Consider the following 15,866-nt stretch of genomic DNA (forward strand, 5'->3'; position numbering starts at 1 on the left):
CATCAACAGGCTAACGGGTGCGAAATCCTGCAACTTTTTCAGGACGTCTTCAGTCTTTTGCCAATTGCCACAGTGATAGATGGGAAGGTCCTCATTGTCCATGGGGGCATTTCAGACCAGACTGACCTCGATTTCCTCAATGTCATTGACCGGCATAAGGTCAGGAAAGGAAGAAAACGCTTTTATTTTTTTAAAGCTAACCTCTTTTTTAAACTTATGAAGGTCGAATAAATTATATGAACTACTTTGAATAATTGTGTAAGAGTCTCCTCATTTATATTTGAGGGGGTTGTTTGTTTTAAGGGTTAAAATGATCAGCTTTGGTTTCAGTATGCCACTCCAAAAAAATCATAGCTCATAGATACTTTTGAAATTAATATACTTTTGAGCATCCAGTGTGCATAGCAGCTAACAGTTCAATAAATAACTATTGCTTTTACATCCCAATTTGAACAAGTCTATTAGCAAAATGTTCTTATAGATCTAAATACGCCACTGGTTAAACATGTTCTAATCATTTAGCATAGCAGATGGCATGGCTTGAATTTGCTTTGCCAGAATCTATAACATAAACTTGATCTACAACAAAGCTACTGTGTGTTGATAGCAGTAATACCAAACATGTTTTCAAACAAATAGCAAAATTAAAAGCAAGGGGTTTAATTATTTAGTTTATGTCTGGTCCCTGAATAATCAGAGGTCATAGAAAATGGTACAATTATTATAAGGGTCTCAAACTAATTTTTTGCTCAGGAGCCACATGGTAGAAAAAGCATTCTCATGGGGACTGGCTCTTAAATTAATGGCATTGAAAGTGTGCCTTACGTTGAGGGTTGGAGATCTTTCAGATCCAGGGGTGTACAACTCAATTATAAAACAATTATTGAGGTTTTCTTACACTCAATAATTATTCCTTTACTCAGATTCCATCTCTTTTGATATTTTTAAACCGTTCATTTGTTAAAGGAAAAAAACAGACAAAAATAATACTAATTTAATTTTCCCGACTCTCGGACACTCATGCAAACTAAAAAGTGACAATTGCAGCACAAAAACGCAATTATGTGTAAATGATTTCATGTTTTAAAGTCTTTTCGGCTATATATTTACTTATTTTTAATTATAAATGTTAACCTAAAGTTGTGAAGTTTGCTCTTTCAAATGCTATCTGGTTGATGAATGGTATTTAGCAACTACAGCTATTTTGGGAGTGGCGCTTAGCTTTGGCAATATCAAGTAGACCTATTCAAAACTGCAGTTCCTTGATTCGATTGCATCTCATTTTTCTCTTATGCTTCTCCCAGCATTGTCTCACAGCCTTGATTAGATAAGGTGCCAGGCTTTAACCGGAACCCTGGCCGTATGTTTAACACACCTGACTAAACAGTTAATTGCATTAACACTCATCAAAGTAATTTTATTGAAGAAACTTATATTTGAATAGTCATTGGGAGTAACCTAATTCATACTAAAAAGGGGGATTTACACTTATTGACAGGCTGAGTACCCCACTTTGCAACAAAAAATATTCAATATCATAGGTCAGTAGTAGTAAAAAATATTATTAAAAGTATTAGTAGTGATAGGTTTAAGTATATTTGAAAAGTGAAAGTTGTTTTTTTATGAATTTTGGTATTGATCCGATCCAAGTACAGGGTAGTATCGAGGGACAATACCAATACTTTTTACTTCGAAATGCTATGATCATTGAATAACTGAACCTCTCCCCCTTGAGTTAGTTTATAATTACTATAAACGGCACACAAAGATTTTATCCCTAAAAATCTTTCATTAAGTAACAACAATGAAGGGCAGCCAACGGCGCAGTGAATGGCGCGTGTGCGGCACAGTTTTAAGGTCCTGGGAACCTCCTGTGTGGGTTCAAATCCAGCTACCGGACTTCTTGTGCGGAGTTTGTATGTTCTCCCCGTGCTTGCGTGGGTTTCCTCCGGGCACTCCGGTTTCCTCCCATGAGCGAGCGAGTTGTCTGTCCCCGTGTGCCTTGCGATTGGCTGGCAACCAGTTCAGGGTGTCCCCTGCCCACTGCCCGATGATTGCTGGGATGGGCTCCAGCACCCCCGCGACCCTACTGAGGATAAGCGGTGCAGCTAATGATATGAGATGAGAACAACAATGCAATATTTCATAACATAAAAATGTATTTATATTAATATTACAACTGTTTGAGACTAAAAGTCAAGAGTTGAACTAAAAACAAGCAGCAATGTAGCGAAAATACTAATATAATAGTCAACATGACAACTAGAACTTCCATTGAGCAATACTTTAAAATCGAAACAAAGTTGATATAATGTAAACAATACAATGTAAAACCTTTCACAGTATCAAAAAATGCTTGTACTACAAGTCTTTGAGAACAAATCGAGAGTCAAACTAAAGAAGAAGATAAAATATTCCAAAAACTGTATGACAAATTCAACAAGACAAGTAGAATACTTTCCATTCCACCATATTTTGAGAATAAAGTCAGTAGTGCAAAAAAAGTGTAAACACGGTTTGATCTAATTTGAAAGTTAAAATGTATGTATAATCTAGTTGGTAATAGTATAATAGTTGATAATCTAGTAGACCAGTTGACAACATTCTAATGGGAAGACCATATAGATCCCAGTATTGATCTTTACCAAGTACTCGTCCAGTATCGATCATTTTAATATTCCGATCGGTCCGCCCACCCTTGCTGTAAATATTAGTGACTTATGTAGATCTATGTACTCTCACCCCTATGATTTTTCAGGTGAAATCTGCATTGAGGTTTCCCAGACGCACTTTGGAACATCTGGACATCGGTCATTCCAACAAACACGTGAAAAGAACGAGATCCACCGACAATTCGCGCGGTCATTCGAAAACCCAAAGAACCCCAAACTTGAGGTGTGTTTTTAACTTGAAGGGTTTTTTATCCAACTTCCATTTTAAGGCCCTGTTTTTTTTTTGTACTTCAGAAGGAGACGCTCTAGACTGAGTCAACAAGACAGCTGTGCCTCTACGTCTTCGTCCTCGTCGTCATCCTCGTCCTCCTCACTCTGCTCTCCGCAAACTCCCTCGTGCTTGTCGCCACACCCGTGCCCGGCCTCTCCAAATACATTATACAACATGAACATCCTCCAAGTGCCATTCCTAGACTCTGCAACCTCCGTTCCACCTCCTATACCTCCACAAAATGAGCTGGAATGGAAACAGGTGACGTGGTACAGTACAAATTTCAAACACTGGATATTGTGGTAAAAGAGATTCCCAAATTCTTAAACATGCAAAATGTGAGGAAATGGTACATGGTTTTTGCTTTTTATATATATATATATATATATATATATATATATATATTATATAAATTTCCATCAGTATATTCCAATTATTTTCTATGAATGAAATGATCTGCATTTATATAGCGCTTTTCAAGCCAATGACTTCCCAAAGCGCTTTACAATGTGCTTCACATTTCCCAATAGAGGCCGTGATCTGTGCAGCCATGTAAGGCGCTAACCTGCTTATTGGGGGTATTTGGGGTTCAGTGTCTTACCCAAGGACACTTCGACATGTAACACGGACAAGCCGGGATTCGAACTGGGATCCCTTAATCCTAAAACGATCGCTCTACCTTCTGAGCTACTGCCGCCCCGAATGCATTTTGAAGACAATATTTCTTGTCTTTGTGATCCTCAGCTGTAACGTCAATGAAGGAATATAATGTTAGTGTCAGTTAAAGGGACACTGTGTAATATTTGTCTACCAGATGTAGCTGCAGTGTATAGTACAACAAAAAAGAGTGTTATAAAGACAAAGAAGAATATAAACTATGTACAATCAGTGACCTAACTGCACCATTTATTTTATTTTTTCACCCAGCTAATATCAAAGTTTTGGTGTTTAATTGATACCTGTAGCAGCATGAAGGCAGACAATGAATGAATGAAAACTTTTATTTCGAACATTAAAATAAAAACAGGACAAAGACAATGAGTCAACAACAAAATAATGTCACATAACATGTTCGAAAAGGGGTAGTCAGAAGCAGATGCTTATTTTTCCTACCCCTTTATCTTCCCTATTAAATACATTTTACAAATCCTCCTTTCCTTTTATGTCTAATATAACAAAATCTCATGGATATACTTATTACATAGGTCAGATATCAATAATTATAATAATTACAATAATCACAGATTTTATATACTAATATTCGCAATACCCATCCCTCAAGGTCATAATGCGCCTGATCATGTCATCTCTCGCTGGGTGAGCCTCAAATATTATTTCTTTTAAATGTATATTTTTATTATATTTGGTGTATTTTTTCTCATTATTCAAATAAATATTTTATTTCTAATGAATTATATTTTTTGACCACTAAGAGGCGCTAATAATACACCGTGTCCCGTCAAGGAACAGTATTTCGAGAAAAGTAGTGCATTGTCAAGATTATGATGCCCAAAAAATGATTTGCTGTTCAAATTTAATTGTGCAAAAGTAGAACCACTGTTTTATGATTTCTTTGTCCAAATAATAAACTCTTTTTTTTTCCTTTTTTTTTTTTTGCACCAACGCAAGGTTTTGTCACTTTCTTGTCACATCGCCTTTCTTTTTTTACTAGTGTATTTTATACCCAGGAACTATGTACGAGGCGAGTGTCGTTTTGGCAAAAGTACTCCTTTTCAACTGTTTAGTGGCTTCTCCGTTCCAAGGAAAGGTTATCAAAAATCTTAATTTCCACAAAATAAGTGCGATGTCTCAATGTCGTGGCATTACTATTTGAATAAGTTACGAATAGTCAGACAAAACCAGTGCGTGTACAGCATTTTGATGCGAAGAAACAGTTTAGCAGTTGAGCTTCATTTGGCGACAGTAGCAGTTTGCCATTGTTTGTGGCTTTTTGGGCATGCAAAAGAAATATTAAAGTTGTGGGTCAGGCAAGCATATGTGGTCTAGCCCCTGCAATGCCAGAGTTCAGTATCATTTGGACAAAAGTATTGATTTACCATTGTTTTGCAGCATCATAGTGACGCGAAAATATATCTAAGTGAATTTGGACAAGATGAGTGCTTAGTCACCATTTTGTGGGTTTTTGGTACCTGAGGTTTTCGAGTAAATTAAGAGATTAATTTTAAGCATGCATTGTTTTGCAATTATGTTGTCAATTAGAAATAAACCAGAGGTACAGTACCGTGGTACCTTTTTATTTGGGCACCTTTAAATATGAGTTCTTCGTTATTTCTGAGTTGTTTTTTTTTTTTTTCTACTAAATGACCTCGCTATACAAATAAAGATTTGATTCAAAAGCAGTCCTATAAACTACCACTAGAGACGGCTGAAGACGACTCACCACTCACTGCTTACCACCATCACCAGGTCATCCAGTTTGGGTATTCCGTTGATCCATTCGTGTTCTCAAAACTATGACTTTTTTCATGGCAAAAGGTTTTATGTTTTGTGTATAGGTAAAAACGGGTCTCGTAATAGTACTATAATAATCTCTGTCACTGAATGAGTTAATTATTCCACTTCAAGAAAATGTGCTTGTTGTGCGAGCAATTCGAACTATGAGCACGATCTTGGAGCAAATTAAGCTCGTAAGAAGAGGTACCACTGTATATTGTATCCTCTCTTGGCTGCAGATTGTGGATATCCTGTGGAGTGACCCTAAAACCCAAGACGGCTGCAGCCCAAACACATTCAGAGGGGGCGGCTGCTACTTCGGCCCCGACGTCACACGGCAATTGTTGCTCCAGCACAGGTTGCAGCTCATCATCAGATCGCACGAATGCAAACAAGAAGGTTACGAGCTTTGTCACGGCGGCCAGGTAGCTCACATAAGCTTGTTTGCCTCTGCCTGAGAAGTTTGTCGATGATGCCCGTTTCATGTACTTCTCAGGTGATCACTATCTTCTCAGCTTCCAACTACTATGAGGAGGGAAGCAACCGAGGGGCTTACATCAAATTGGGCCGAGACCTAGTACCACGCTTTTACCAATACCAAGTCAGCCGCTCAACTCGTAAACTCACATTGACTCAGAGGTAAATAAAATGTTTTTTTTCTGATCCAGAGTTTTTTCAGTCTAAATTAGGGATGAGCACATTTTTTGAGTCGCTGGCCACATTGGGTTTAAAAAGATTAGCAGGCCAGGAGGACAAAAAATTATTGATTTTAATATTTTTGTTTCTGCTGAAACGGATTCAATCCGATACCTTGGCAATGCACGGAAAAAATTGATATCCTGTCTCTCAGATGTATTGATACAAATGCATTTATGAGTACATCATATTATATTTAATTTTATTTTGCTTGTTTTTATACAATTCATTAATTTGGTTTTAAAACACTCAGAATAAAACATATACTACTTCAGAGTTTAAGCACCCAACTTGATATGCTCTACGAACCCCAAAATGCAAAAGTGTTTTTTTCTGCATGACATTTAATAAATCTTTAAATAAAATGCACCCATGATAAAAAAGAAAATCCCAATACAGAAAAACGCACAGTTAAAAAAAAAAAGATTATATAATCTGTTGCAACCATTGACAATGCAATGCTGAGATGTGTTTGGCAAGAATTTGAATCAGCTTGATGTGTGTCGTGTGACCAATGAAGCTAACATAGAACGCACCATGTAAAATTAAAGATGACAAGATTTCTAAATTTACCAGAAGTGTTTTTATATCCTAGTCATTCCCGGGATATGCAAAGTCAAAATGTGCCCAAGACTTTTGGAACAAGCTGTATAATAGAGTATTCAATTGTTAATCATTAAAAAAAAAAAAAAAAAACCACTACGTCTACTTCGTGGATTCTGCTGATCACAGGCTCTCTTTTTGGAACATAACCCCCGGGATAAAGGAGAAATTACTGTATTTAAATATATTCAACTTATTCCCTAATTACACTGTCTCCACAGAGTGCGGGTTGCAGAGGGTTCAGCTCTCAGGGCCCTAAAAGAAAAAGTGTTTGCCCATCGTTCGGACCTCATTGCAGGCTTTCAGAAGTATGACCACAATGCCTCTGGTAAGTTTCAATATCTTGTCACAAGTAGAGCATAAGTTTAAACCTTCCTTCCAATATTTAGGTTTTGTGACGGTCAACGAATGGGCACTGGTGTTGGGTTCTGTGCTGAGATTGGACCTGCCCTGGAGGACCCTCTGTCCTCATTTAGCTCGCTTGGCACCAAATGGCGCAGTGGACTATCAGTCTTGCTTTGAGGATATGGGACCAGGGATGCAGCTGCCTCAGGTCAAAAACTGTACAGTGAGCCCTCGTTTTTCGCGGGGGTTAGGTTCTGAAAACAAACCTTGATAGGCAAAATCCATGAAGTAGAAAGATTTATATTTTTACAATTATTGCACAATTAAATACTCTATTATACACAGAAACCAAAGAACAGTCCTTTTTTAATACATGATCTAGCATTTGTTTGAAAAATAAAAGGACTGTATACCGTACCTGAAAACATTTATTTATTTAATGAGAAAAGAAGTTGGAAATTAGAACGACAAACTTTCCCAGATATAGAAAAGATGTTTATTCAAAACCCACTACAAAAATAATTTGTTAAGATTAATATTTTGCTTATTGTACTACATTTTGTGGATTTATATTATTTTTTAAATATGTCTACTTCAAATATATTTTTCTTCATTTCAACCCCATTGCTGCTAATACACATAAAATAAAATAATTCCCTGTCTTTTAGGTCACACCAAACATGGCAGAGACACTATTTCGATACAGGACAGACATCGAGATCATATTCAACATTATTGACAAAGACCATTCAGGTAGTGCTTCATTGCTCTTGGTTGTAATACATTCTAGAAAATAATAAATATCCCCTATGTATTCAGGTTTGATTTCCATTGAGGAGTTCCGTCATACTTGGCGGCTCTTCAGCGCTCACCTTGGAGTGGATATCACCAACGGAGCCATTGATGACCTGGCCCGAAGCATCGACTTCAACAAGGACGGGAGTATAGACTTCACCGAGTTCCTGGAGGCCTTTCGAGTTGTTCACAAACTGGACAACAAGGATCAGCAACTTAAAACAAGGGGAGAAGAAACGCAGTAGCTTAGCAGGCTCCTGGTAGATGAGTTTTTGAAGACCAGCAGCAGCAGCTTACTTTCTAGTATGTTCCGCCTGAGGATTCGGGAAGTGTGGACACTGCAGGACCTTCTTTATGATGGCTGTGGTGATAGCTGTCAAGGAACATTCAGACATTAGGACCCCTAAGAACCTGAATGTGTGGACCTTTTTCACACACTCACTGTTGATGTAGAAGGGGGTTGGTCTCTCCTATTTTTCATAAGGTCCACGATGATTTCCTTCGTTTTGTGTGTTCAGGGACAGATTGTTTTCAAGACACCAGGTCATCAGCCTCTGCACCTTGTCTTTGTAAGCTTCTTCATGTTTTTGTGAGTTTAGCCTGACCACTGTGGCGTCAGCGAACATGACGAGGAGGTTGACCTCATTGGCTGGACTGCAGTCGCAGGTGTAGACCGTACAGGGATGAGCAAACTATGGCCTGTGGTCCACATGCCAGGCTTTTTCATCCAGCGCTCCAAACGAAAATGCTCAAAATATAATTTACTACTCATTGTTTTTTGATGTCCACAACAAAAATACTACTACATAAATACTACTAAACTAAATTTAAAAAAAGGCTTGAAAATAGGGACCTAATATTTTGCATTAATTCTGAAAAGGTAATACCATATAAACGCTACTACAGTAATAGTATAATACACAAATACTACTACAGGAATACTATAAAAAATTAACTACAGTAATAAAAACACTAAAAAAACTACCAAAATACTGCAGGATTACTACAAATAGAAATACTTCAAGTTATTTTACAGAAATACAAAAAAATACACTAAAGTAATACTACAATACAAACATTCTACTACAGAAATATTAAAGGAAATGCTACAAAAATACCACTAGAGTGATACTACAAAAATACTAGTTATATTACAAAAACATATGGAAATGCTACAAAATTACTACTAGGGAAATACAAATATACTACAAAAAAAAACTAACTAAAAAACGAAATCAAATTAAGTGCTTAAAACCGTGATGCAATAGAATATTTTCATAATATTGAGCATTTCAAAACCCAGTTGATTAATAATCGATTTAAAAACATACAAAAATAATTGTAACATGTAGAGTTCTACATCTATATCCTTGGCCAAAATAGTTTCCAACCCCTAGCTTAGAATGCTAAAGAAAAAAAAATCTAAGTAAATTTAGCCCAATTATGCTGAAATATAAAATCTAGGTTACTGACGGTGCCTGAATAATACCGGTGTCTTTCATTTACAATATAAATTTATCTTATTTGGTCTGTTGAAATTTCAATATTACTGAGAGATCCATAAAAATATTGCTTTAGTTATCATACTAAAATATATTTGATAGCTTTTCAAGTAGGTTCAATTTGGTTCACTTGACTAAATGCGTCATGTTAAAAAAATACCATCGTTGGATTGGTCCGGTCCTCAGCTTTAGCCAATTTTTACATGTGTCCCTCTCTCCATTTGACTTTGATACCCCTGTGTTACTTGAAGTTCCATAACAGACAGTCAAGAGCAGTGTTGAATTTAGAGAACGTCAACTGAAACAGGAGTTTAATGTTCATAAAATTTAACATGAAATCTTTTTTTTTTTTTTTAATAGTTTGCACAATCTGCTCAAGTGATTGATCCTGACGTTTCCTAAAATTCAAACAGTATTTACATGCAGACACAGTATATTTGTTGAAATGCTGGTTTACAAATAAAAGCAGTTTTGAATGTGTGATGGTTGACATAAATTACAATATTCATTACACCTATACCAACAATCAACACTACATTTTATATTTCAATGATATCTCTGAGAACATGCAAACTCTTGGATAAGAGACCAAAATGGAACCCAGAACCTAAAAACTGGCAGGGATACTCGGCACCACATGTTGACAATAAGGCCAATGCACTAACTGCATGCTCAAAGGCTATTGGAAATGTCAATATCATTTACACATTTAAGAACACTTGTATGATGTCCACATTCCAAGATACAAAATTAACTTTGAATAATATGATTTTAATCAGGGACTGTGATGCACATAGTGATTGATGCCAACCACCGTTAAACTCCAAGATATTAATAAGTCCCTTTAAAATACCATCCCATGCATCTTGAGTATTTTTCCAGGAGCACATAGTATTCGTACCATTTCTGTCATATATTTTTATTGATGGTGATTTCAAAGAGACAGTGTGTTTATTCAATGACTACCGGTAGATGTGGCTGTATTACTGAAAGCGAGTGCTAAAAAACACAAGGAAGTTTACAAACTAGACTCAGTGACAAAATTTGCAAGGATTTCAGGTAATCATGTCGGCTCGATTACGGGAGCCATTTTATGTAAATGCACATTTTTACCTACCTACGAGTACTTTAAAAAATGCGCATTTATATGATAGTTTGTCTTTTTGCTTAATTAAATTAATAAGTTTATAGTTGAGACACTCAAAATAAGGGGAGAAAACATTAATAGCTTTAAACTTGCAGGGAGAACAGAAGACCGAAATCTCTAAGAAATTCCAAACTGTTCTAAAAGCCCTCCCATGAGCACTTTTTATTGATTCTCTTCGCATATCCCCCCAAATGGGTGTGGAATCAAAGAATACAAACTTGAATGGTTAATAGTTAAAAACATATACACCATCCCCTTTTTTCAAGCTGAGAGCTACTTTTTGTTATTAGTGTAAAGGGCACCTGGTTAATAACATTACTATGTTGTAACTGTTATTACCATGTTATTGGAACTATGGTTACATAGAATCAGTAAAACACTGCAGACTGTCCATTGGAGACCACAGATGTAAACAGTCAGAATGAAGATAAACTGGGAGGTATACTGGTTAAAATAATGAACTGGCATCTTGTGCAATCTACTTGGCAGGTGTCCAATATTAAAAACTGAATAAACTTCTCAACATCGTTTTTTTTTTAACCAACAGGAGGTGCTAAATAATACGCACTGTCCCTTTAATGCAGGGGTCTCCAACTTTTTTCAAGCAGAGAGTATCTCTTTGTTACTAATAGATGCAAAGGGCACAGTTTTTCTAAAATAACTTGTGTTATTACTATGCTGTTACCATCATAGTACAAGCATAATTGGTGGAAGTATGGTTAGATAGAATCAGTCAAACACTGGTGGCTCTACTGATGTAAACGGTCGAAAAAGTAACCTGGGAGGTATAATGGTTAAAATAATGAACTGGCATCCTGTGCAGGTGTCCAAAGTAAAAACTGAATACAGTTCTCAACATCGTTTTTTTTTGTTTTTTTTTTTAACAACAGGAGGCGCTAAATAAAACACACTGTCCCTTCAATGCAGGGGTCTCAAAGCTTTTTCAAGCCAAGAGCAACTCTGTTACTGATTAGCGCAAAGAGCACCCAGTTTGATATACATTTCGAATATAACCTCTCATATCACTGTTATGACTGTGTTATTACCAAATAAATGATTAGGACTAGGGTTAAATAGACTCTGTCAACAACAAATAATTTAGTTTTATTAGAAAATCTCAATGACGCAGCTATGGTCAGGTATTTTCAGAACAGGTCTTGGCACCACGGGGAGATCCCTGCTTTAATGGAATGCTGTATGAGCCCGTGTTCACTATCCATTTGGAGGTTGCACTGGTAGGCCAAAAGTTGTCTGTGGCAAAGAATTACACTTTTTATAAATTTTTCGGGTTGTACAATATGGCACACGTGACTTGAGATGGATGTCTGGACATGAAATAAATACTGGATACTCCTTTACTGCATCAAGCAGCTGGAACTTGGCAGGAAGTCCTGAACGTACGTGATGGCCGCTTTGGACAAGTACGTCATGGTGCCATATCGACCGCTCGGAGCACTGTCATAGAAAAAGTTGCAGATTCCAGTTGCTGGGTCCTTCTCCAGGAAATAATCGCAGGCGCTGTGAAATTTCTGAAAATGTAAAAGAAAAAAAAAAATCAAACCCTAACTGGGTGTGTCCTCCAAAGCAGTTGTCGCCAACCACCGGGCGAATACCGGGCTGATGGTATTTTGGTGGTCGACACGGAAAGAAAACTATCCTTTTTTTTTTTTTAACGATTGTTGTCTGACACTACTGTTTCAGAACGTGAACCGGGGTTTCGAGATGGTACATTTGAATTAAAATCAGTGTAGTTTACATGGGCGGGCGCAGTTGCCTTTGGGGCGGTGCAACGGTCATGTTGGAAACAAGGATTCCCAATGCTGAAGATGCAAGGAGGGCCGAATCAGACCAAATGTTTGCGCTAATAGCCAGTATGTGAAGAATGGTCAACTGCTGCAATTACCAATCATTTTTATGGTCGATCAATTGCTAGATTATTTTTTTTCTATCGATTTTTGAACGCCTATTTAATTTCCTTCTCTATTCAAATATTGAAGTTTTGGGCAGTGTGGTGTTTGCCTAATCTCCGCGAGCACTTGGGCACTACCATTGGTGTGATGTTATGAAACGTTCTAAACATTCAACATGATTACACAGTGGATTTTCAATCATTACTATTATTAATCTGATTATCATTACAGACGCTGCCCAATTTACGAACGAGACAGGTTATAGACGATCGTAAGTTGAATTTGTTCGTAACTTGCTTCAGTGCTATATTTTGTATGTTTAAGGTTTATATAAGTATGTTTAAGGCTTGTATAAGTAACCTGTATTGTTTTGAAACTGAAAAATAAACGTTTGACAAAACAATATGCTCTATAGCGTTACAAAGCAGGCTGAATAATAAAACATGGTACTGAAAAACAAAGCTACACATTAGGCGTTGACATTCTGTGGTCTGTGAAGCCCTTCGAGACTCCTTGTGATTAAGGGCTATACAAATAACCATGACTTGACTTTACTATAAAGATAAATAAAGTTAAGTTTAACTTACTTTTAAAAAGAGTTAGGAGACTCTCTGTGGTAGCGAGTGGCCGAAAAGAAAGCGATCCAACCATTTTCTCAACCGCATCAAGCTTTCTTATTCCACTTTCATTTCAAAAGAAAAGGCTCACCTCTTCTTTACACTTTTCACCAACTTTATCGAATGGATGCACAAGATAATAAACAATAAAAACGTCAAAGTTCTTGGCGTGCTAGAGATATAGTGCAGTGTGTTTACACATGAACTAGGAAATAGAAGCCGGATTTCTTCTTCGGCGTTGATGCTGGCTGACCACTCACAGCGCCACGCGGTGGAAAGAAGCACTGCAGTACTGTCCTTTACTCGGAAAAAGGTGCACACGATACAAAATCTAACTTGCAGCAATTTCCGGATATATCTCGAAAAAAATGTTCGTATCTACCATTTTGCGTAAGTCGAATGGTCGCAAGTAGGGGAGTGTCTGGATAAATGTTAAAATTATCATTATTTTCTCGGAGAAAAGTGCAAACATGTTAATATATTATTTATATGCATGTTGTTATCGTCAGACCAAGGTCCAAGGAACAGAAGAGATTGCCGACCACTGCTCCAAAAGGAACACTCCTTCGGTGCACTGTACCTGGTCGCTGATGAACATGTTGTTGGCCATGTGCAGGATTTTCTCCACGTGGATGACGCTGCCAATGCTGTCCACGTCCACGTCAGCAACAAGGCCGAGGACGGTCAACGTCTCTACCAGCAGCTGTCGGTACTCTGGTTGAGGCACGTGGTTGAGAACGGACTCCACCTGCACCGCAAACTTGATCTCTTTTGCTGTCATCTGCAAACACAGAAAAGGAGGCAAACATTACTGATATCGAGGTACATCGGAATCCCACAAAAGGGACTGATTTGGCTTTTGTCCTAAATTTCTCAATGAACAAAACATTAGGAGTACAGTAATTCCTTGTTTTTGCGGGGATTGTGTTCCAAAAAAATCCCGCAAAAGTCAAAACCAGCAAAATGAAAACAAATATTAGATATCAGTAATATATAATGTTTATGACTGTAACAAAATACTGTGACAATAGTTAATAAAAATAATAAAAAAAAAAACTGCAGTTGACTGAAGGGTCTTTGTCATTATACTATAGTCAGTCTTGGGAATGACGCCGTTACGTAAAATCGTCTTTTGTTTCAGTAATGGGATAATCAGATGACTTTTTCTTCCATTACAACGCCATATTGTCACTGACTGTCAAAATCTGTGCGTTACTTTGGCTGCAAAACGCCAACAGCGGCGTGTCCCACTTGCCACACCTGACACTGTTTTTGTCTTTTGGGATCATGTCACCATTCAAAATAGTGACTACCAAATAGTTGGATAGCCATTACCAGCACAATATAGTATTTACTAAAAAATAATTGTCAAGCCCCCTTGAGTTAGTTTAATACGCTAAACGCAGCACAAAAATGTGATGCGCTGAAAACGTTCTATTTTTTTTTAAAGCTGCTGTCCAGAATTTTCTTCTGGCTTAAATCATCATTGCAGCCTGTCAAGATGCTGATGTATGTGCAATATCTGAAGTGTGTGCATTTCTATAAACTATAAACTCTACCTTTTTATCATCTTTTTGGAGGTGTGGGTGTGAGTTTGGACTGTGTTTAAAATAGTCAATTTCTTACTCACCATTTTCATGCTACACTAACAAAAAACTGCAAGCACGGGCATGAAATCACTCGTGGTTAGCTCATGGAGCCACCAAGGTGTACAGGGCGGGAGATTATGGTTATGAAAGAGGCCCTACGCTGCGTTAAAGCGCGACACGCAAGTCTGTCCTTTTTAAAATAAAATCCTAAACAGTATAAACAGACACAAAAACAACAATAGGTGGATAATAAAATCTATAAAAAGCCGGCCGCAGAGAATCTACACTGACCCCAACCAACTGACTGGTCCCAAAATTTGGATCGGGTTGGGCTAGGCCTAAAGATCTTACCTCTAGACTGAAAGTGGCGGACAAAACCTTTTTCCTCTTGCGAAAGGCTTGTTCGCTTTGGAGCTGTCCGACCCTTTGCTATCAAATCAACGCAATATATTTTCTTAAACTCAAGGACACAGAACGGTACAACAGCTGGTGACGTGATCGCTTTGGTGGATAACCGCCCCCTGGCCAAGCATAGTTTGTGAAACCGGTGATGTTTTTTCAATACCCTGTAGCAAGCTATCAGACGCTGACTCTGGATCTCATTGGCTAAACCGAAAGCTTTCTTAAAGACTGATGCTACGGTACACAGCCTTCAGGATTCTCATTGCAGGCCTTCTGAGCCTAGCCAGATCTAATGGCTGAAATGTCATTGGTTTAATGTTTATATATAAAAGGACACATCTGGAAGCGGCGCAATTAGAAGCAAGAAAAGGAAGCTGAGAATTTAGAATTATTTAAGTATTGATGGACAAAATACATTTAACATCACATGATTCAGATATTTTTTAGGTCAGCAGAGAATGCCTTGCAGGCCCTCACCGCCCACTACCGCGCGATTACAACAGCATGTTGTAGTTCCTTAAACTCCACACCCTATAGGGCTGTTCCGCTTTTTGTCACATAGATTTTAAAAAAAGGACATTTACAACAGGTTGTAATTTTGTGTTTTGAGGGTTTTTGTGTATAGTTCTCTCCTGTTCTCCTTGCACGCTCATTATTCATTGACGTCTTCCTTTCTTATTTTGAGTGTCAACTAAACTATAAACTCATCATCTAAACAGTTGATTTTTTTTCCCCCATTATGTTCAGATATTGAAAATCTGATGAATTCCATTTTTTTATTTTTTGCTAGTATTTTTTCATTTTTTGGATAGTATTTCATAGATGAATTCACTAATTTGATGATGCAACAGAGATTCGCCGCT

At 37.4% G+C, this 15,866-nt stretch overlaps 2 protein-coding genes across 9 annotated transcripts in view; one reads left to right on the forward strand and one right to left on the reverse strand.

Annotated features, from left to right (window-relative positions):
- ppef1 (protein phosphatase, EF-hand calcium binding domain 1) overlaps positions 1-10,547 on the forward strand; it is a 30,274-nt gene extending 19,727 nt beyond the window's left edge. For all 4 annotated transcript variants that reach the window (XM_088334256.1, XM_088334259.1, XM_088334255.1 and 1 more), the window contains 9 exons: positions 10-159; positions 2,759-2,895; positions 2,967-3,204; positions 5,637-5,822; positions 5,894-6,036; positions 6,918-7,024; positions 7,086-7,249; positions 7,710-7,794; positions 7,861-10,547. In XM_088334256.1, coding sequence (XP_088190382.1) covers positions 10-159; positions 2,759-2,895; positions 2,967-3,204; positions 5,637-5,822; positions 5,894-6,036; positions 6,918-7,024; positions 7,086-7,249; positions 7,710-7,794; positions 7,861-8,081 — 1,431 coding nt within the window. In that variant the 3' untranslated portion in view covers positions 8,082-10,547. The remainder of the gene's footprint in view (positions 1-9; positions 160-2,758; positions 2,896-2,966; positions 3,205-5,636; positions 5,823-5,893; positions 6,037-6,917; positions 7,025-7,085; positions 7,250-7,709; positions 7,795-7,860) is intronic.
- Positions 10,089-15,866, reverse strand: part of phka2 (phosphorylase kinase, alpha 2 (liver)) — a 44,486-nt gene continuing 38,708 nt past the window's right edge. For all 5 annotated transcript variants that reach the window (XM_088334251.1, XM_088334250.1, XM_088334252.1 and 2 more), the window contains 2 exons: positions 13,593-13,793; positions 10,089-12,014 (listed from right to left, as the gene is read on the reverse strand). In XM_088334251.1, coding sequence (XP_088190377.1) covers positions 11,841-12,014; positions 13,593-13,793 — 375 coding nt within the window. In that variant the 3' untranslated portion in view covers positions 10,089-11,840. The remainder of the gene's footprint in view (positions 12,015-13,592; positions 13,794-15,866) is intronic.

Source organism: Urocampus carinirostris, chromosome 4 (genome assembly GCF_059441175.1).
Source record: "Urocampus carinirostris isolate Australia breed hairy pipefish chromosome 4, RoL_Ucar_1.0, whole genome shotgun sequence".
NCBI lineage: Eukaryota > Metazoa > Chordata > Actinopteri > Syngnathiformes > Syngnathidae > Urocampus > Urocampus carinirostris.